We start from the raw sequence: 22,150 nt of genomic DNA, 5'->3' as shown, positions 1-22,150 counted from the left end.
GGTAGATAGGACCGACAGACAGTTGCACAAAGACAGGCGCATTGCTTAAAGTTTGTGCTTAAACACTGTTTGGTTATGCGACCAGCTTGGCTCAAGTTTAGTTGTGCTGTTTTCCCAAACACACAACAGTATCGGCGTTGTTTTTAACTCAGCTGATCGCGAGGGGACATGGGACAGCAGAGCACTGACACAGGTCACTGGGTATGGCTAGGGGCGATAAGTCATTAATTGCCTGATCACTGGGTGTGGCTAGGGGCGATAAGTCATTAATTGCCTGATCACTGTTCTCCCCACAACGTCACAGCCAGCTGTGGCGGCCTGCTGACTTGTCATCCATTCTGTGCACGCCTTGGACCAGGCGACAGGCTGATTGGGGTGTGCTGTGTAGCTGTCATCATGGTCTGGCGACAAACGTAAATGTTGGGTGGGGGTGGGGGGCACATTTGGAATGTGGATTTGATGGAACAGAGGCCGATAGAGATGTGAGGAGAGAGAGAGAGAGAGAGAGAGAGAGACAGACAGACAGACAGACAGACAGACAGAGACGGAGAGAGAGAGATCAACAGACAGATAGGTAAACAGGAAGATCGATTGTTAGGTGAAAACGAAACAAATTCCAGATCTATAGGTTAGCACATGTCTTATAAAGGCAGATAGGTTGGTGAGTAGATAGGCAGGCCAAAGGAAACACACACACACAAACACATACATACGCGCGCTCACGCACGCACGCACACACACACACACACAAAGAGGGAGGGAGGGGGAGGGATACGGATAATTTATTCATCAGGCCATATCCCCAATGAAGTGGTAAACGAAACAACATATGGTTGCATCGCATTTGTTTTGTTAAATATGACAAAAATATATGAAATAGCAAATATACCAGCACACTATATTTCGAGTTTGCAATTTATATAAACTTCAAGAGAGAGAGAGAGAGAGAGAGAGAGAGAGAGAGAGAGAGAGAGAGATCATCAATCTGTCAATATTGACAACCCAACATGGTTTACAGTGGTGTGGATGAAAAGACTGCAGTACATATGTGTTCACAATACATTCCTGGGTGCTCTCCTCACTGCAGCCTTAGTTACCTTCCCCTACTCACGCTGTATGGCATTATCTGACACTGCCATACCACTCCCATTTACTGACGGGAAAAAGGCTGATGCGAGGATGTTTATTTTATTTTTTATTTTTCATCAGCGACCTTCAAAACATTTTAAAACACCGTTTACAAGTTCCTTAGATACCCTACGTAAAATTAGACATGCGGTTCACTCTCTCTCTCTCTCTCTCTCTCTCTCTCTCTCTCTCTCTCTCTGTGTGTGTGTGTGTGTGTTTGTGTGTGTGTGTGTGTGTGTGTGTGTGTGTGTGTGTGTGCGTGTGTGTGTGTGCGTGCGTACTTGCGTGCGTACTTGCGTGCGTGCGTGAATATATGGGTGCAGATATGTTGGGTTTTGCTGGGGTGTGAGAGGTGCACAGGTGTGTGTGTGTGTGTGTGTGTGTGTGTGTGTGTGTGTGTGTGAGAGAGAGAGAGAGAGAGAGAGAGAGAGAGAGAGAGAGAGAGAGAGCGGAAGGGCGATAGGTGTGGAAGAGAGACCTATAATGAGGGACTGTTGTATGTGTCCAAATAATCGTGGTTGGTGGATCCGTTGTTAGGACATGACATGACTGATACATATTGACTGGATTGATGAATGGAAGGGCCGCTCCACGTGTCACAGACTTCACTCGGCACGAAAGACAAGAAAGGCGTCGGTGACACACTTTCACCGCTGCTGGCATCCTTAAAGTGTTACAAGCGGAAGGTTTTCACACTGAATAAGTGGACGAACACAAATAATACCGCACTTTTAACGATGAAAGCTATAGGCTGGGCCATTCAGACACCCACTAGACGTCAGATGGAGTCTGTGGGGTTTGGAAGGGAGATAAATGGCCGTTCCGAACGAGTTAAAAAAAAAAGGTTTTGTTCCTTTCTGGAGTCCTGCCAAAGAGTCTATGTTTACAAACATTGAAACGTTGTCGGTAGGCTTTCAGTTAGACCTACGTTAACGCGTGCGTGATCGTGCACCGACCACCCCTCCCCTCTCCCCCCGGCCCACACCCACCCACCCGCGCACACACCCACATACAACCAAACGGAATGCAGTCAGCACTCATAAAACATCTTTCATGCTTTTCCATCTCTGTGTGGGCAGCAGCGTGCTGTCCGGGGCTGTGTCCGCTGTGTCAGGCTGGAGCTGGCTGTTGTGGGGATGGAGGGGGGTGGGGGTGGGCAGAGGGGGGCTACAGAATGTGGCTTTTGTTGTCACGCGTGCGCACACCTGTATTAACAGAACAGAACAAGACAGAACAGAACAGGGTATATTTCATCACGGAATCTTCAGGTTTATAAGGCACACCCATACGAATAATTCAGTGATTAGTTATCGTCATTTGATGGTACGGCGTACAAACACAAATTTTCACAATTTTGGTTGTACATCGCTTTCTTGCGTCAACTGACTAGGAACATCATCTGCGTTGTGTGTGTGTGTGTGTGTGTGTGTGTGTGTGTGTGTGTGTGTGTGTGTGATATATAGAGAGAGAGAGAGAGAGAGAGAGGCACAGGAAACTTGAACCTAAGCGTTTATGATAAACTCTTTAGACTCAGTCATTTGTGTTTAGCGGTAATGTTGTTTGATATGGACAGGAATTGGCACACTGCCGGTTAAACACAGCAGTGGAGGTGTCAGCGATAATCTAAGAACACACACACACACACACACACATGCACACACACACACACACACACACACACACACACATGCACACACACACACACACACACACACACACACATGCACACACACACACACACATGCACACACACACACACACACATGCACACACACACACACACACACACACACACACACACACACACACACACACACATTTGATAAGGAATGATGGAAGAAGAGAAGGAGAGAGACAGAGACAGAACTGTTAAGCTAGAGATAGGCAGTTTTCTTTGATAAAGGGCTCTGTTATTTTAAGAACAACAACACATCTTCGTCAGTGTGTGTTCACCCCAAACCATCATGATGATGACATGACTGTACACTGCAAGGCACAGCTGGTTCACCTTTGACTGCTGACGAGTATGATCGTCAGGGAAGGGCTGTCAGCTGACTGAGGTAGGACTGAGCTTACAGGTCAGGAGGACAGTCACCGTTCTTTACTCGGACTTCTTCCTTTTGAAATTGCATTACCTTTGACTAGCTAAATCAATGGCACAATTGCCTTGTGCACAACAAGTACTGACTGTTGTTGGAACTCACACCACACTGATCTGACTTCTAACGTTCAGCAGTCAGGGGGTGAGGTATGACAGGATTGATCAATATCAGTGTCGGTGAACCCCGAACAGAAAGGTTGCTGTGTTTGTGCCAGGACCGGAGGACCAAAGTGACCGGTTTAAAAGAGAAAAGTTCTCTGCTGGAACTGTACGGAGCTCAACTCGTTGAACAGGTTTCTGTCGGCTGCTCGCGGATTTTAAAAAAAATTGCTTTGGATTTCATTTATATTGTTTCTTTCCGTCTTTCAGCTCAGTAATTCCCACGTTCAATCGTGTCTGCGAGTGGGTTTTTTCGTGTATGACCGAATTTTACCCCCCTCCTCGCCTCTCATATAAGCGGCCATAGTCGGTTTGGGGTGTATGCACGCTGGGTATGTCCGTGCTTCCATAATCCATCTAACACTAGCATGGAGTGGGTATTTGATCTTCTGCATGTGTATACACACTAAGGGGATTAAGGTACTGGCAGGTCTGCACTTACACTGACGTGGGAGATGGGAAAAATCTCCACCTTCAATCTTCGAAGCGCTGATACCAGGATTGAACCCAGGACCCTGACATTTATAATCGAACATTTTAACCGTCTGGCGGTTTCACCCGTCGATTACGTTTCTGTCATTTCCCCCCCTGTTCATCGATTTTTAGTAAAGGGGATGTTAAAAGAAATTAAAGAAATTTCGTATTATCATTTCAGTTCAGTACTCATTCTTAAACGTTTGCCTGTTAGCATTCACTCGTGTGGTGTGAAATATCGGTTTGAAATCTTAGAGAAGAATGAAAAATGATATGGATTGTTATACCAGAACCAGTTGTCAAGGTAGGTAGTCGGTCAACGTGGTCGTTATTTCTGTTCATTTTCCGGGAGACTTTGTGACAGTGCTACTTCCTCATCTTGTGATCACCCCACAGGCACAGAATGAGGAAACAAAGTCAAGTGGTATACTTTGAAGCTACACTTCCTGTATCTACCGCAATCACATAATTGTTGAGTGCTGTAAACATCTTGAATAAGAAAGTAGTGTTCTTGGGTATCCATCAAACCATCTCTTCTTTTTTTTCTTCGCTGCTTAACACAAGGCTTTGCATTGATGTAACTAAGAAAACAGAATGAACCGAGATGATTTTGCATGCTTGCATTCACCACTTGCAGTTGTTACATCTACAGAAATAGATAACATACAATACAAGATTGATGCTGCACGGAATTAATGTCTGAATTTCATCAACACTGGTGGAGTTCATAACTGTCCGCACTGGCTTCTGTCTGTCCATCAGTGATGATGTGTCGTGACTTCATCAGCCAGAGTGTTGTCCGCTGTCACGTGGCCTCTCTGCCTTCAGACCGTGATCAGTGGTGGTAGTGGGGGGTGGAGGGGGGGGGGGGGTGATCTGCAAGTGAGCTGATCGTCGTGACTTGTTCTCTGCTGTTCCATCGGGAAACAGTTCTCTGAGCGGCGGGGAGGTGGGGCTGTGTGGGTGGGGCTGTGTGGGGTGGACGGGAGCTGTGTGAGGTGGAGGGGAGGTGGGGCTGTGTGGGTGGGGCTGTGTGGGGTGGACGGGAGCTGTGTGAGGTGGAGGGGAGGTGGGGCTGTGTGGGGTGGAGGGGAGGTGGGGGTGTGTGGGGTGGAGGGGAGCTGTGTGGGGTGGAGGGGAGGTGGGGGTGTGTGGGGTGGAGGGGAGGTGGGGGTGTGTGGGGTGGGGTGGAGGGGAGGTGGGGCTGTGTGGGGTGGAGGGGAGGTGGGGGTGTGTGGGGTGGGGTGGAGGGGAGGTGGGGCTGTGTGGAGTGGAGGGGAGGGGAGGTGGAGCTGTGTGGGTGACGAGGGGCAGAGGGTGAGAAGCTGGCTTTCAGAAACATTGTATCCAAAACCTTCCATCACCTGTCTAAAATGAAGTATTTCATAAACAGGTACTTTCAAATCGAATTGTGTGTAAATCATGCTTCAGCAATATGAGATTCCGCCAGTGAAATTGTTTGGAAATAATCTATGAGTCTGCATAAAGGAGTTGTAAAATCTGCATTGACCGTCTCTGACGACAACAACAGAAGTATATTGATGTTCAACTGAAAATAAATAATATTAAGACGCTTTTTATGTTCAAGACAAAATCTGGCTTTGCTCCCCCGTCTCTAAAACTGCGCTGTGTTTCAAGCACAACCGGTATCATCAAAATCACGGTACTCATGTTAAAACTGGTCCAGTTAAACCAAGTGTAGTTATTTTGAGAACATCTTACCTAATTTTAATGTTGATACCAGTCTCATCGACTTTAAAAAAGGTACCATAATTATCTGATGGAATATTTGGCAAATTCTTCTTAGTAATTCTGTATTGTCAAATGGAAATGTTACGCATCTCTGTGTGTGGTGTTTTGATATAATCATGCATTGTTTCCTTTCTTCCTTTTTCTGTCATGTTTTTCTTGTCTGTTTTTCTTTTCTCATTTCTATTTTCGATCCCTTAGAGGGCTAGATGAACCATGTATCATACTGTGACACACCATCAGAGGACTGTCTGTGCTGCACCATGTATCATACTGTGTCACACCAACAGAGGACTGTGCTGCACCATGTATCATACTGTGTCACACCAACAGAGGACTGTCTGTGCTGCACCATGTATCATACTGTGTCACACCAACAGAGGACTGTCTGTGCTGCACCATGTATCATACTGTGTCACACCATCAAAGGACTGTCTGTGCTGCACCATGTATCATACTGTGTCACACCATCAGAGGACTGTGCTGCACCATGTATCATACTGTGTCACACCATCAAAGGACTCTCTGTGCTGCACCATGTATCATACTGTGTCACACCAACAGAGGACTGTCTGTGCTGCACCATGTATCATACTGTATCACACCAACAGAGGACTGTGCTGCACCAAGTATCATACTGTGTCACACCATGAAAGGACTGTCTGTGCTGCACCATGTATCATACTGTGTCACACCAACATACTGTGTCACACCAACAGAGGACTGTATGTGCTGCATCATGTATTATACTGTGTCACAACATCAGAAGACTGTAAGTGCTGCACCATGTATCATACTGTGTCACACCATCAGAGGACTGTGCTGCACCATGTATCATACTGTGTCACACCAACAGAGGACTGTCTGTGCTGCATCATGTATTATACTGTGTCACAACATCAGAAGACTGTAAGTGCTGCACCATGTATCATACTGTGTCACACCAACAGAGGACTGTGCTGCACCATGTATCATACTGTGTCACACCAACAGAGGACTGTCTGTGCTGCACCATGTATCATACTGTGTCACACCAACAGAGGACTGTCTGTGCTGCACCATGTATCATACTGTGTCACACCATCAAAGGACTGTCTGTGCTGCACCATGTATCATACTGTGTCACACCATCAGAGGACTGTGCTGCACCATGTATCATACTGTGTCACACCATCAAAGGACTGTCTGTGCTGCACCGTGTATCATACTGTGTCACACCAACAGAGGACTGTCTGTGCTGCACCATGTATCATACTGTGTCACACCAACAGAGGACTGTGCTGCACCATGTATCATACTGTGTCACGCCATCAAAGGACTGTCTGTGCTGCACCATGTATCATACTGTGTCACACCAACATACTGTGTCACACCAACAGAGGACTGTCTGTGCTGCATCATGTATTATACTGTGTCACACCATCAGAGGACTGTAAGTGCTGCACCATGTATCATACTGTGTCACACCATCAGAGGACTGTCTGTGCTGCACAATGTATCATACTGTGTCACACCAACAGAGGACTGTCTGTGCTGCACCATGTATCATACTGTGTCACACCAACAGAGGACTGTCTGTGCTGCACCATGTATCATACTGTGTCACACCACCAGAGGACTGTGCTGCACCATGTATCATACTGTGTCACACCAACATAGGACTGTGCTGCACCATGTATCATACTGTCTCACACCATCAGAGGACTGTCTGTGCTGCACCATGTATCATACTGTGTCACACCAGCAGAGGACTGTGCTGCACCATGTATCATACTGTGTCACACCATCAGAGGACTGTGCTGCACCATGTATCATACTGTGTCACACCAACAGAGGACTGTCTGTGCTGCACCATGTATCATACTGTGTCACACCATCAGAGGACTGTGCTGCACCATGTATCATACTGTGTCACACCAACAGAGGACTGTCTGTGCTGCACCATGTATCATACTGTGTCACACCAACAGAGGACTGTCTGTGCTGCACCATGTATCATACTGTGTCACACCAACAGAGGACTGTCTGTGCTGCACCATGTATCATACTGTGTCACACCAACAGAGGACTGTGCTGCACCATGTATCATACTGTGTCACACCAACAGAGGACTGTGCTGCACCATGTATCATACTGTGTCACACCAACAGAGGACTGTCTGTGCTGCACCATGTATCATACTGTGTCACACCATCAGAGGACTGTGCTGCACCATGTATCATACTGTGTCACACCAACAGAGGACTGTCTGTGCTGCACCATGTATCATACTGTGTCACACCAACAGAGGACTGTCTGTGCTGCACCATGTATCATACTGTGTCACACCAACAGAGGACTGTCTGTGCTGCACCATGTATCATACTGTGTCACACCAACAGAGGACTGTGCTGCACCATGTATCATACTGTGTCACACCAACAGAGGACTGTGCTGCACCATGTATCATACTGTGTATCATGTATCGTACTGTGTCACACCAACAGAGGACTGTCTGTGCTGCACCATGTATCATACTGTGTCACACCAACAGAGGACTGTCTGTGCTGCACCATGTATCATACTGTGTCACACCAACAGAGGACTGTGCTGCACCATGTATCATACTGTGTCACACCAACAGAGGACTGTCTGTGCTGCACCATGTATCATACTGTGTCACACTATTAAAGGACTGTCTGTGCTGCACCATGTATCATACTGTGTCACACCAACAGAGGACTGTCTGTGCTGCACCATGTATCATACTGTGTCACACCATCAGAGGACTGTGCTGCATCATGTATCATACAGTGTGACACCATCAGAGGACTGTGCTGCACCATGTATCATACTGTGTCACACCAACAGAGGACTGTCTGTGCTGCACCATGTATCGTACTGTGTCACACCATCAAAGGACTGTCTGTGCTGCACCATGTATCATACTGTGTCACACTATTAAAGGACTGTCTGTGCTGCACCATGTATCATACTGTGTCACACCAACAGAAGACTGTCTGTGCTGCACCATGTATCATACTGTGTCACACCATCAGAGGACTGTGCTGCACCATGTATCATACTGTGTCACACCAACAGAGGACTGTCTGTGCTGCACCATGTATCGTACTGTGTCACACCAACAGAGGACTGTCTGTGCTGCACCATGTATCATACTGTGTCACACCAACAGAGGACTGTTCTGTACCATGTATCATACTGTGTCACACCATCAGAGGACTGTGCTGTACCATGTATCATACTGTGTCACACCAACATACTGTGTCACACCAACAGAGGACTGTCTGTGCTGCACCATGTATCGTACTGTGTCACACCAACATACTGTGTCACACCAACAGAGGACTGTGCTGCACCATGTATCATACTGTGTCACACCAACAGAGGACTGTCTGTGCTGCACCATGTATCATACTGTGTCACACCAACAGAGGACTGTCTGTGCTGCAGGACGTCAGCAGCCACACAGGGGGTAAGCGGCACAGCAGCGCACGGCGGGACCGGCGGTCGGCGCGGTAAGCGTCGCCAGCACGCGCGGGCGGTGAAAGACTCTGATTCCGACCATGCCGAACACTTCTCCGATGACTCGTTGGCATCCGGTGAGTGGTGCTGGTCTGTGAAAGGGTGGGCTGGTGGTCATGTTATTTTAGTTTATTTTGTTTGGTATAATTTTGTTTTTTGTTTTTGAACTCTTAAGGAATAGACTGACGAAGGGTGCGCACTCGGTTCTATGATGGGAATGTGAAAGTGCCTTTATTATTGTTATTATTATTATTATATTATATTATATTTATTATTATTATATTATATTATATTAATTTTTCGGTCTCAACTCTTAACAGCAGACCGAGACAGGCGCGCTCGTTGTGTGTGTGTGTGTGTGTGTGTGTGTGTGTGTGTGTGTGTGTGTGTGTGTGTGTGAGAGAGAGAGAGAGAGAGAGAGAGAGAGAGAGAGTATTTTATATATATTTTCACACCTTGAAGTACTATTATTGTCATTGGTACCTGACGCTGTTCCAGGTGTCCAGTCACACCCCTCTTCACGCCCAGGCTCGGGATCTCGCCGACGCCGTCGACCAGTAAACAAACCTCCCGACCCGACAGTGAAGAAATGTCGGGGCCACAGCTCTGAGGAATATATCACTTCTGACAATGACAGCATCTTCTCCGATGACTCGCTGACTCAGTCCATCGAGCGCCGTGAAAGTTGTCCCCAGGTCTGTGATCACAAGTCATCCCTCCAGCAACCCCCATCCTGCCTTCAGGGTTCTGAAACACCGACTGAGGTGGAGTCTGATCAGCATCTGGAAGGTACCGCAATGTCGGAGAACGAAAGAACAAACTTGCCTGTTCTGGTTTCGCACTTTGAGTGTCATTTGAAACAGCCAGGTGACAATGATCTTGGGGAACAAACACCTCGGCAAAGGGAGGGGGAACTTGAGCAGTCTCCCAGGTCATGTGCATCATCCGATGAAGGGAGCGGCTCTGCCAGTGAAGCCACGCAAACCGCAAGGGGTAATGTGCGAATGGCCAAAGCTGCAGTGTCTATACTTTGTGCAGGAGATGAGAACTTTGCTCAGTCAGATGGAGTTATGAAAGGCAATCGTGGTACGGGTAACCTTCACGAAGAAAGCAGCAGCCGTACAGTGTCGCAACGGTCTGGAAAACTTTGCGTCACGCCGACAGATACATGGCATAGCCTTTCAGCACTGGGGAAGAATGACACAACACCAGGTGAGGGACGTTCAGAAACCCCCCCACAAAGGCGGAGTTCAAAATCAGGCACCTGCCCAGCAAAACGCCAGCGCCAGGACAAGTTGACAGACCTACATTCCAAATACGGACTGATGGATGAACTGGATCACTTGTCAGATGAAAACAAAATTGAACGCCTACCAACAGATACACCGGCGAAGAACTCTCAACAGCAAGATGACTCCCTTCAGCTGGAGAGCTGCACTCACCAGAAAACCCAAGTATCTCGCGCAGACAAGAAAGGGAAGATGCGATTTGAAGTTACAATCAACAAAGATGAAACGAATGTGTTGTACAATGTAGAAAAGACGGAGATTAAAACATACACGCTGAAAGACAGAGAAGGAAATCTTACAGAGGACAGTGAGTCTGTTGCCGTTCCAGATACCATCAATATCAACTTGACAAAAACCACCACCCACCAACGTGAAAAACGTTGCGAGACCGTCACCAAAGAACGAATCCTGTTTCCAGGCCGTGAGCAAGTCGGAGGCAGTGAAGAAGACGTTATCGTCATGGAGCATAGGTTCTCCGGAAAGCACACTCTGGATTTTGAGCAGGACACGGAAGGAGACTGTTTGAGCAGGGAGTGTTCGGTTGAACGTCGCCTGACAGATGAAGAATCTGCTTCTTGGGTCAAGATTACAGATTCCCACAATTCTTCAGTCGCACAAACTGGTGCGTCATACGAAGCCCCCTCAGACACTCCACGTGATGACAGATCACAGAACGAATTGTTCATGGATCACTCTGAAGCCACAGCTGACAGTGAGCTGCTTTCAGCCTCTGGCAGGGTTTCATCACAACTGAAAACAAGAAAACAAGATGGCAGTCTTCACGCAGAAGAACGAAAAGACAATGACAGAGCCTGTGTTTCTGTTACAACTGACGTTGCACGAACCATGGTTGACTGTTTGCCACTCACAGATGCAACAAATAAACAACTCTCTGTCCAGAGAATTTCCAGTGCAAAAATAAGTGCTGCTTCACAACTGCTAGTCGATTCCTCAAAAAGCCAAAACTCTGTACAGAATGTGTCCGTTGCAGAAATAAGTGTTGCACCACAAGTGTTGGACAATTCCCCTTCTGTCAGAAAGATTACTACCATACGTGCTGCGCTGTCGGAAACGCAGACCGCGGGTTTAACACCTGAAAGAAACATAGTCACCGGAGAAAAAACTCAGGAAGGCAGTCCTCAGCTAGTGAACAGATCAGATGTACCAGTCTCCACTGTCAGTCGCGGTACCGATTCATCTTCCCATCTTCACCAGAATGGTGATGAGTCCAGTGGAAAACGCTTTACTGAAGCATGCGATGAATTTTCATTGACGGACTATCTTGCTGATTCAGCGAGGGTGAATCCGAGTGATGGACATGTTGAAAGGGGTGTCAGCATCAGTCGTTCAGCAGAGCCAGATAGAGACGTTCTGCAGCAGAATGACAAAAGTGCTGTTGAAGACAGACCACCAAAAGGAGATGACCAGCCACACACGTTAGCGGACCATACTTCCCGGTCTGTCATCTATGTTCCAGTGCCACTGCACAAATCAAACATGCAGAGATCAGAAGAAACAGCTAAAGCTTTTCAAGCGGAAACGAGAACGGCTGAAAATCCTTATCTTGATGAAGTGGACTTTGTGTTCCCTGGAGAGACTGTGGCTGCAGCAGTCCAGCAGTGCACCATTGCTGATCTCTCTGGTGGGGCCTGTAAACTGGTCCACGAAGGTCAGGTTAACTCCTCTGGTGACTCATTCCACGAACCTGTCAACATGGAAATACCAGTGCTTGCCCAGCATGGGAATAATAGCCCATCAGAAAAGTCTGTGTCACAGAATGGACAGAAAGTTAATGCAGCAAGACCTAGTGATACTTCCACTGAATATTGTACTGCAGCTCTGCCCGAGGGACCAAACTCTGCATCTTCATGTGAAACAGGTGCTGCACCAACCTTTCATTCTGGCCAGTTGTTTAATCCAGTATCAAACTCTGAACAGTTTGGTGCACAACTCTCGGTGCGGTCTGACAGTTCTGCACGTACTGTCAACACCGATGATACCTTCTACAGCCCCAACAGCACCGCCCAAAGCATCGACAACAGCTCAGGGTCGTCAGATTACCGCACACCCCAGCAGTCACCTAGAGATATCAGCGCCAAACCCAGTGTGTCTTCAGCGTCTGAGCTGATACATCACTATCAGCAGCCGGGACCGTCGCTGCACGTGACACGGGCGGAAGAGATCCCGGGACCTGAATCACCGTCTGTTGCCCATGGCGGGCAGGAGGGAGGCGGTGTTGATGGTGACGTCAGTCCGACAGGTGTTGGCCAGTCCAGCCTCCTGTCAGCTATGGCTGCTGCTGTGGGGAGACGGCTTCTGGGTGATGACGGAGAGATGGAGGCCATGCGAGAAATGTTGAAACTGGAGGTAGGACAGCTGACTGTGCGGTGACCTAAACCAAATTTACCTGAATGCCAACTTGCTATAACATGAACGATTATGTTTTTAATCAGTACTTCGTGTTGGAAACTTGGACATAACTATGAACTGTCGTTGTTTATGTGAATGATTGTTAGATCTGATTGCACTCCATATGCTAATACTGTTGGCTAATATTTCTCATTGTCTGTTAATATTTCCTCCATCTTCAGTCTATAGAATGTTTTCTCTCACCCTTCAGCTTGGTTTTCACCTGCCACAGAAACAGTTTTCTCCAACACTGTAATTGTATTCAGCTTTTGGATGATATATATTTGTCAAATGTGACCAGAGTCTTCCTCAGTCAGCCCCAACTCGCCAGAGGTTTAAAATAAATCGAACTATTGCGTTTTTGATTAAGTTTTATTGATATGTTTGTATATTTACCTGTTGTAGAGTAATCCAGCCTTTTCCACTGCAACTCGTTTTTTCACTTTTTTCTGCAATAAGATGCTGATGCTGATAACTGTCACAAGAATTTAAAAAGATATAAATGCATCTATTCCTTTTCAGTGTCTTACATAATATAGCTGACCATCTCTTGCAGGTGGAGCGGAAGATTGCAAGACTGCAGCGAAGAGTCCGCTCCCTCAGTGACTCTGCAATCAGTTCTGACTTCACAGAGCCTGAGTCCACAACAGTGTCACCCCGCAGCTCTCGTATACCTGTCATGGAGGGAAAGGTGGAAGGTGTGGCTTCCGATGGAACCTATTACAATGCGTCTCCTCCGGATGATCCCCAGTTTATGAATGAAAGAAGAAAGGAGATGTTGCTGGAAAAGTCTTTGGAAGACTCTGGACATATTCAAGATGACTGCTGGCAGGACACGTGCACAGACATACCGGAAGGAGGACGTGTTCTCTGTGGTTCTCCCATGCAAAGAAAGGCTTTTTCCGAGTCAGTGCACAGTATGCCATCTCATATTCTTAGAATGCGTTCTGTGGCCCAGTCCACAGACCATTCACAAGATCTGACGACAAATAACGTGACCTTTCAAGCTGAGCCATCTTCGCATGGAGACAATCCAGACGTGCTGGCTGTTCCTCACGAAAAAATACAAATGAATAATGGTTTGGCACAAGACAGACATTGTATGCCATCACCTCATGAGTATGATCCACGCACACTACTCCACTCTACCAAATCCTATGATGGTTCCCGTTCAGCTGTTCTCAGACATACTGATCTGTTCTCTCTTCCTGGTCATTTTCCAGAGAGAGTTGTTGACGCTGTTTTGTCTTTGGAGCAGGCCTGGTCTCCTCTTGCATGTACTTCAAAAATACTGTCACCAAGGAGGAGGAAGGGCTTCCTACATAGAAGAACAAAGTCTTTGAACAACCTTGTCGAGTTGGCTGCTGCTCAGAATCGCAGTGACTTGGAGGAGAATCTCCTGGAGCAGGCCAGACTGATCATGCAGGTTGCTAGAGTTCCAAGTGGGACTGACCTGACCTCCAGCAGACGATCGTTTGGGGATGCAAGTGGAGGGGAATCAGTCTTTGATCACCATGGGGTAGCTGTTGACTGGGTGGATGGACACTTTCATCCAGCCAAGGGCATTCAAGCTTCTCTTGTGGCCCACCGTCCCCGTGCAGTACATGAAGGTATTTACCATGCATGGCTTGTGTCTGCTGAAAACGGTGTCACGGAAGATGCTGTTATGGATTCTTCTGTTGATAATGAGAGACCCTTTATGACACAAAAGCAGCACGAGAAATTCGTTGTGGGAAGTGTTTCAGAGCATGCAGAAAGGCAGACAAAGAAAGTTGGTTTGTCGGGTTTAGGAGGCCAACAGACGCAGTTAGCATCTTGGATTTCCAACATGGCCACTGATAATGCAGCACCAAGCCAACACAGCTTCCAACCAGGTACCTCGTCTGTCTCCAGTGCTTCATCTGTGATTGGAAGCAGCACGGTCCCTTCGCTGTCGACTGGTGAAGATGAGGAAGATCTTCAACATCATGATCAGTCCTCAGACAAAGACAGTAATAGCTATCTGTCATCTGGAGAGGTAGACCTTTCAGCTGTCAGCGACATGGCAGTCACGAGAAAGAGCAACATAGAGTTGAAATCCAATCGATTAAACATGGCAGAAGCATTTACATCACACAAAGGCAGGCATCTGGATGCTGGATCACCCACCAGATCTAGTGATACTGTCAGTGACCAAAGCTCTCCCAGGCGCTGGAACTTCAAAGAGTGCAGGAAGTTGAGGTCCCATGGCAACCCTACATTCAGGCAGGAAAGAAGTTTTTCTCCTGGAGAGCTGTCTCTTCCTGAGGAGACAGTTCTGTGGCTTCAACAAGCTCGTGTAGGTTTGCGTGAACATGAAACACTGGATGACCTTCTACAGTCTGATTTATGTGAGACTTTGGGTTCACCAGAACTGACAGCAGGTCAGCTCAGGTCGTTGCTATGCAAATCCATGTCCACCTCGAATCTTGGCCAGGGAGGATACGCCAATGAAGAGGATGGACAGGAGGTGTCCAAGTGGCAGGTGAGGTCATCAAAAGAAGGCTGAATCTTTCTTGTTTTGTCTCTGTCAACGTTTATCTTTCTTCAGTGTTCTATCTCTCTGTTTCTCTCTGTAGATACATAATAAAATCTTGGTCAATCCCAAATTTAAAAAAAACACTGGACACTGCACCATGACCTGTTGGGCTCACTGAATGAAGCAAGTTATGCGATTTTAGAATGAATATGTATGTATATAATATATTATGTGTGTTTAAGTCTTATTTCTTTTTATAATTTCTTTTACAATTTCGTGTATTGGCTTTCTAATTTGAATCATAAGGAACAACACTCAGTTATATTGTAAAGAACAAGTTTAATTGTATCAAGAATAATATAAATAAAAATCAGAAAAGAGAAAAAGAATGTAATCCTGCCTTGTCATTTTTTTTAGTTGTGACTTTGTCAGTCCTCTGCCATTGTATTTATATTATATTATTATTTTGTACAGTTGAAAACATAAAATACGCTTGGAGTTACGTGGTGTGTGTGTGTGTGTGTGTGTGTGTGTGTGTGTGTGTGTGTGTGTGTGTGTACTCGTTATGCCTGTATATCTGAACTTTGAAAGAAATGTTTTCTATAAACTGTTTCAGATGAGCCGGCCTGCGTCACTGGCCTGTCTAGAAGGAATTGTCGTAGAAGCTCCAACAGAGGACGGCGAAGACATGAACAGCTCATCAGACAGCATTTGTTTCGTGTTCATGGACCAGAGAAGTCCTGACACAGTGGCACAGCTGAGGGCACTGGGTGGGTCGTTCACCACGTCTGAAGGGTCAGAGCGCGTCATCTCCCACAGCCAGTCTACGGACAGTGTGCACCTCTGTGGACACGTGGAGAGGTTCATGCCTCCTCTTTCTGAACACTCTGCCTCCTTGAATAACATCTATGGAGCTATTTCCTCCAAGGTACAACGGAAAGTCCAGCTTCACCGTTCCCGGTCTGCCAGTCTTCTGGATGTTGGTTCCACACTTGTTTGTGAAGATGAACTGGATGAAAACATCTTCCCTCCTCGTGTTGATGGAGACTCTGAGATCAGCATGGATAGAGTGTCAAATATCCTTGTGACAGATGAACCCTCTTCTCAAGAAACGTACTGTAGTTCCATGTCAGCTTCTACAAATGTGTCCAAGACAGTGGCAGCGTCCATCCAGCAGGTGTTGGCCTACTCTGCTAGCAGTGTTGATCGATCTGAACGACATCTGTCCACACCTTCACCACCCCAACTTTTCTCCACTAGGTGGACAGCTCACACACAGAAAGCTGTCAGTCTTCATCAGACTTCTCAGGAAGAGATGGCACAACATAGACCAGGAGTTGCTGTGAAAGCAGATTCTGGTCAGCCATGCTTTAGGTACAAATTGCCTGGCACACAGCCACTGAATACTGAGAGTGGGGCCCAGACAGTGACAGGATTTGAAGACAACCACCAGACAGGTGCCACCAGTCCAATAAAGCGTCCACAGAGCACAGGAAGTCTGGAGACTTTGAGTTCCGTTAGTGCATCTGGAAAGAGCAGTTCAGAGTCCAGACAACAGGAAAATAGACTTCCCCTATCTCCTAAGAGCAAACAGTGGATAGAGTTGTCCAGTCTCATGCTAGAAACAACTCACATTCTCCACAATATTGAGCAGACACTTTCTCATCGGCCTATTTCTCGTTGTTCCTCTGAAGGCTCTCTGGCAATCTCTGACAGCCCTAGAACAAACCTTTTAACACCTGCTGACACTCAAAGTATTGCAATCATGCCATTACAAACCCAGTTCCTGAGGCAAGAGGTTCAAGAGATACCAGAAGCAGGAACACCTGCACGGTCACTGCACAGTGGACAGGTTCTCCCTCAGGACAGACCCAGTGAACGCGTTGATCTCAGCTTGTCTGGAGAATCAAACATGTCTACAGTCCAGGTGGATAATGTCTTAACCCAAATGGGCTCATCTCTAGAAAAACTAACAACAGCTTATTCAGAGGCACACTTTGTGTCCATGGAAGCATCACCAAGAAAGGAGTTGTCAACGAGTGAAGCAAGACCTCAAATGGTGGAAGCAAGTAGCAGCGTTCAGAGTGTGCATTTCTCTGCTGGAACATGTCAGACAGATGAGATAGAGGTTGGTCTTCACACCAAAACACAGGTCAAAGGCGCTGCCATTGAAGACATAGAATCTCCAAATGATGTCACATCTGTAAAGGTATCTGATCTCTCTGATCAGCGCAGGAGAATCCAGGGAATCAGTTCAAATGACACCCCCAGCCAAACTGATGAATGCTTAATCAGAATGACAAATGGAAGCGAGGCATACGCGAGGGCTGTTGAAATCACTTGTCAGACTGATGGACCAGATACAAAGTCTCCTGACTGCAGAGTGGTGAAGAATGCTAGCTGCAACAAAGAAGGAAGGGATTATGTGGATGATGTGTGTCAGACTGATGACCTGTCCATGAAAGACATCACACCTGTTACCGCGCAAAGTGAGACGGACACTGCAGTGGACACACATATCCCTAAACTGATGAAAATGACCAACTTGGGAGCTGAAGTTCAGAACACTGCTCATTCCATCAGCCAGAATGAGGGCGTGTCCACGGAGGACACTGAGACACTGAACAATCAGAGTACAACTGAATATGTCTGCCAGACGGACGCCGTTTCTACAGAGGGTGCTATGGCAACCAAAGATAAGAAAACAGCTGATTCTATCTGCCAGACTGAGAGCGTGCCTGCAGAGAATGCTATGGCAACCGAAGATCAGGATGCAGTTCAGTCTATCTGTCAGACTGAGGGAATATCTACAGAGGACACTTCCTCCTCATTGAGAACAGATGCAGGCAGCCATTTGGAAAAGCATGCTGTGGCTGACACCACACGTCAGACTGAAGAGGATTCATCATACAGTGCTGTCCTTTGTATGAGGGATGGCAGCGTCAGCACAAAAAACGACATGCATTCATCGGACTTTTCATGTCAGACTGATGAAACAGACACAGAATTCCATGTCCCCAGAGCTTTGACTTACCAGAGCAGTAATACTGTGAGTGCCCTGGGTTCACCTAACTTTACAAACCAGACTGTTGACAAAGACGTCGAGTGTCGTGTCCTCATAGCCACGAGAGACACTGCCAGCAGCCCTGTGGATGATGTGCGTGTATCTGACTGCACATGTCAGACAGATGAAACACACGCTGATGGCCTTGTTTCAAGAGTGATGACTGATACTGGCTGTAACACAGATGGATTAGATTCAGGTGACATGATGTGTCAGACAGATGAGATGACAACAGAAAATGTCCGCACAATGTTGAAAGATGCTAGCAGCAGCATGGAATATGTAGGCGTCGCAGATATTGTCCGCCAGACTGATAACATTCCAGAAGTTCCTGAGTACCCATTGACAGTGGCCATGAGCATCAGTTGCACAGTGATGTCTGATGGCATGTGTCAGACAGATGACGTGCAGCACCATGTCCACGAACTGACCAGAGACACCACCAGCAGTCGTGTGGAACTACAGTCTACTGAAATGTCTTGTCAAACGGATGAAATGCACTGTGAAAGACGTGTCCATCAACTCTCCTGGGAAGGTAGTAATCAAGTTCAGGATGCTTCCGTCTCATGCACCATTAGTCAGACAGACAGAAATCTGACGGTGAACTCTACTCCGGAGTTTTCCGAAGAACTCGGCACTGGTGAGGAAATCACGAGTCAAAAGAACAATGTGATTCAAAACAGGTCAGACGAAAGAGATCACGGCAGTAAATTTTATCCAGTCCGTGTAATCGATTCATCCATGGATCCTGACGTGACTGCACAATCCAGCGAAAGAGAAATGAAGACATTCACTGGAAACACACAAACTTCTGTCACTCCACCGACCAGCCAGTCTGACCGAACAACTGATAGCATTATGACAAATACCATAGGCGACACCGAAAATACATCAACCTCGTATACTGTCAGCCAAAGAGATGAAGCTGCTGATGGGAAGGAAATGCGGGACTCCAGCTGTTCTCCAATAAATCCATTTACTTCTGATCAAGCCATTGAGACAGACCAGGATACAGACCAGAACCCGTCTGTCAACAGGTGGGTGCAGATCCTGGACACAGCAAGTCACACAGATCCGTGTCACGCTCCGGAAGAAGTCATGTTTGTTGCCCAGAAGGCAGGAGTGGTGAAAATCACTGCAGACCGTCTTCAGAGGTCAGAGGTCACGAGTCAAACCGAGACGTATCCAGAAGAAAGGACAGCTGTTAAAGACACCAGAAACGCCAGCAGTAGCATGGAGAGTCTACAGACCTTTGAGCAAACAAGCCAGACAGAATTCGTTGTTAGGAACAAGACAAGAGATGCAATCAATAATGTTGAAACTGATGTCTGCGAATCTACTTGTCAGACTGACACTGATACTGCCAGAAACGAAAGCACACCATTGTACAGAGAAATCAAAGACACTGAAAGTGGTGTAGCTGATGACAGTCGGGGCCTGACTGAAGGATTTTGTCAAACAGATGAATCATATACACAGTGGAACGGTCTTCAAGAAAGAGAGCTCTCATTTCCCGCCGAGGGCAAAACTTCAGCTGACATGCCATCACAGACGAATGAAAATGCTGATGATCTTCGGATAAAGCAGATGCACAATGCTGATTGTCAGACACTCAACACGTCTTTTAATGATGCAGTCTGTCAGACTGACAATGAACCACTGTCAAAAAATGATGGCATTGTGAATGCAGAAATGGGCAAAGAGTCACAAGGTTTATCAACCTTTCCAACGATAATGCCAAGCCAGGCAGAAAGAAGCTCAGAAATACAAACCAGTTCCCAGAAAGTGGTAATGGATGACAGTGTATGCCAGACAGAAAGTTTTCTGGAGCCTGGCCTCCACAATGCCTTGTCTGAGTCTGTCACTGATCAGGACAACAAACGGGTGGTCAGCGTCACATGTCAGACAGAAGAAGCTTTCCAGACCATATCCACAGACATCACATCAGAAAATGATCAGAATCGCTTTCTGTCATTTGAGACTCCTGACACTGAGGCTAACATGTCTCAAGCAGATGGGCATGAAATGAACGCTCTTGATTCGATGGCAGAAGAATCCTGGTGTACTCCTGAGACGTCTGTTGATGAGGTGAATGGCTATGTGGCACTGTCCACCACACTGCCACTCTGCAAACAAGTATCTGTAAGCACTCAACTGTTGGAGGACTACCCTTCTGTCTACATTGCAGTGCATGAAAACTACACGACAGACAGTGAAGACAGCAACAGCCTGACGTCACAGGGGCTATCTCCGCGCCATGGCAACCTGCAAGAGTGTGTCGACAAGGAAGAGGATCCTTCTGCAGATGGAGATATCAGGTATGAACAGCAATGGAAAACTTATAACTCAGAACTCAAAACATTTTTTATTGTTGGATTAAGATTTTATGCATGGCTTATTCTTCCAATCTGTTCCCGTTAATGTAGATCCATTACAAACAGCGCACACATATGAAAGAGAGAAGAAGAAGAAGGAGGAATCATTTGGACAGTAAGTTTTTTTTTTAAACACATCTCACTGCCTGACAGATGATTACCAAAGTGTGACACGAAGACAATGTTCTGGAAGAATGTTATAGATTTATGCTAGACTTTACGTGTTTTTTGTTTGTTCATCTTCTCATTGTTTCTGCCTTCTCTGTATGTTCGTTCGTTTATTTATTTATAGTCTGTTCATCTTAGATGATGATATTAGACTGAAAATAAATGGTATTATTATTATTATTTGGATTATTATCATTCCTATCATAATGATGATTGTTAGTATTAATTAGAAATCGACATTTCTGTATATTCGAATGAAAAGGGGGGTGGTTGAGGTGGTGGGCAGTGGGGGGCAGGGGTGAGGGGACTAAGAAAGGAAGAGAGAGAGAGACAGGCAGACAGAGAGAGAGAGAGAGAACAGAATGTGAAAAAGATGTTAAAATGGAGAGGGTGAGTGTCAGTGACTGGAGAAAGAAAAAACATAATATTGGAAGGGTGTGTGTGAGAGGCCGGACGGGGGAAGCGCGATTAGGGGGGGAAATCAAATATTGTATGCATTACTTCTGTAGATTATTTTTGGAAGAGAGGTTCATGTGGGGACCTACAATAAACAACCAACTGGACTATTTAACACATAACTAGCTAACGTTAATAAAGAACAGTTTGAAATATATAACTTTTTCTAAAAAATGTTAACATTTGAAACTGGTAACACGTGTTCCGTAATTTCTGGAGGCAAAAAAAGGTTTCATTACTAAACAGCGGGTTAAAACGTGCTCTACCGTTAAACGTCCTTTGCAAATGCATTCAATATTTTCACAATATTTTGTGTATGGGGCATTTAGTAATAACCTAAATACCATGCTCTTAACAGCCCTGCCAGTTGGTTTTTTTTTAGCATTTAACAAGGCAGAAGTTAACTTCTAAAGACAGAAAGGAATTTTGCATATTTCTTTCAACAATATTACACGTTTCAGATGATGATAAACGATGAGGAAGTTCAATTGCATTTAAAGCGTTTTTAGCTCCAAGCTTTGCAAGATGATCTGCACGTTCATTAGAGAAAAGCCCACAGTGTGAGGGAATCCAGCACATTCCAATATTAGTTCCTCTCATTTGAATACAGTGAATCAAAAATCTTATTTCAAAAATGATATTATAATTAATGTTTTCTGTATGTTTCTACTGCATTTTTATACGATTCTTTTGCAGTTTGGACCTAAGACTTTGTGGTGCTCAAGTGAATTATTGTTTTAGCAGTAAACGTGACGT

The 22,150-nt window shown here is 46.1% G+C and overlaps 1 protein-coding gene across 3 annotated transcripts in view; it reads left to right on the top strand.

The window, feature by feature from the left end:
- The window catches only part of LOC143296707 (uncharacterized), a 133,489-nt gene that overhangs the window by 98,993 nt on the left and 12,346 nt on the right, over positions 1–22,150 (top strand). For all 3 annotated transcript variants that reach the window (XR_013057155.1, XM_076608756.1, XM_076608755.1), the window contains 4 exons: positions 9,065–9,213; positions 9,635–12,792; positions 13,391–15,337; positions 15,948–20,713. Coding sequence is in view for 2 of the 3 variants with exons in the window: in XM_076608756.1 (XP_076464871.1) it covers positions 9,065–9,213; positions 9,635–12,792; positions 13,391–15,337; positions 15,948–20,713 (10,020 nt within the window). In the remaining variant the exon portion in view is untranslated. The remainder of the gene's footprint in view (positions 1–9,064; positions 9,214–9,634; positions 12,793–13,390; positions 15,338–15,947; positions 20,714–22,150) is intronic.

The sequence above is a fragment of the Babylonia areolata genome, chromosome 21 (assembly GCF_041734735.1).
Source record: "Babylonia areolata isolate BAREFJ2019XMU chromosome 21, ASM4173473v1, whole genome shotgun sequence".
Taxonomy (NCBI): Eukaryota; Metazoa; Mollusca; class Gastropoda; order Neogastropoda; family Buccinidae; genus Babylonia; species Babylonia areolata.
This window is presented reverse-complemented; position numbering and strand designations above follow the sequence as displayed.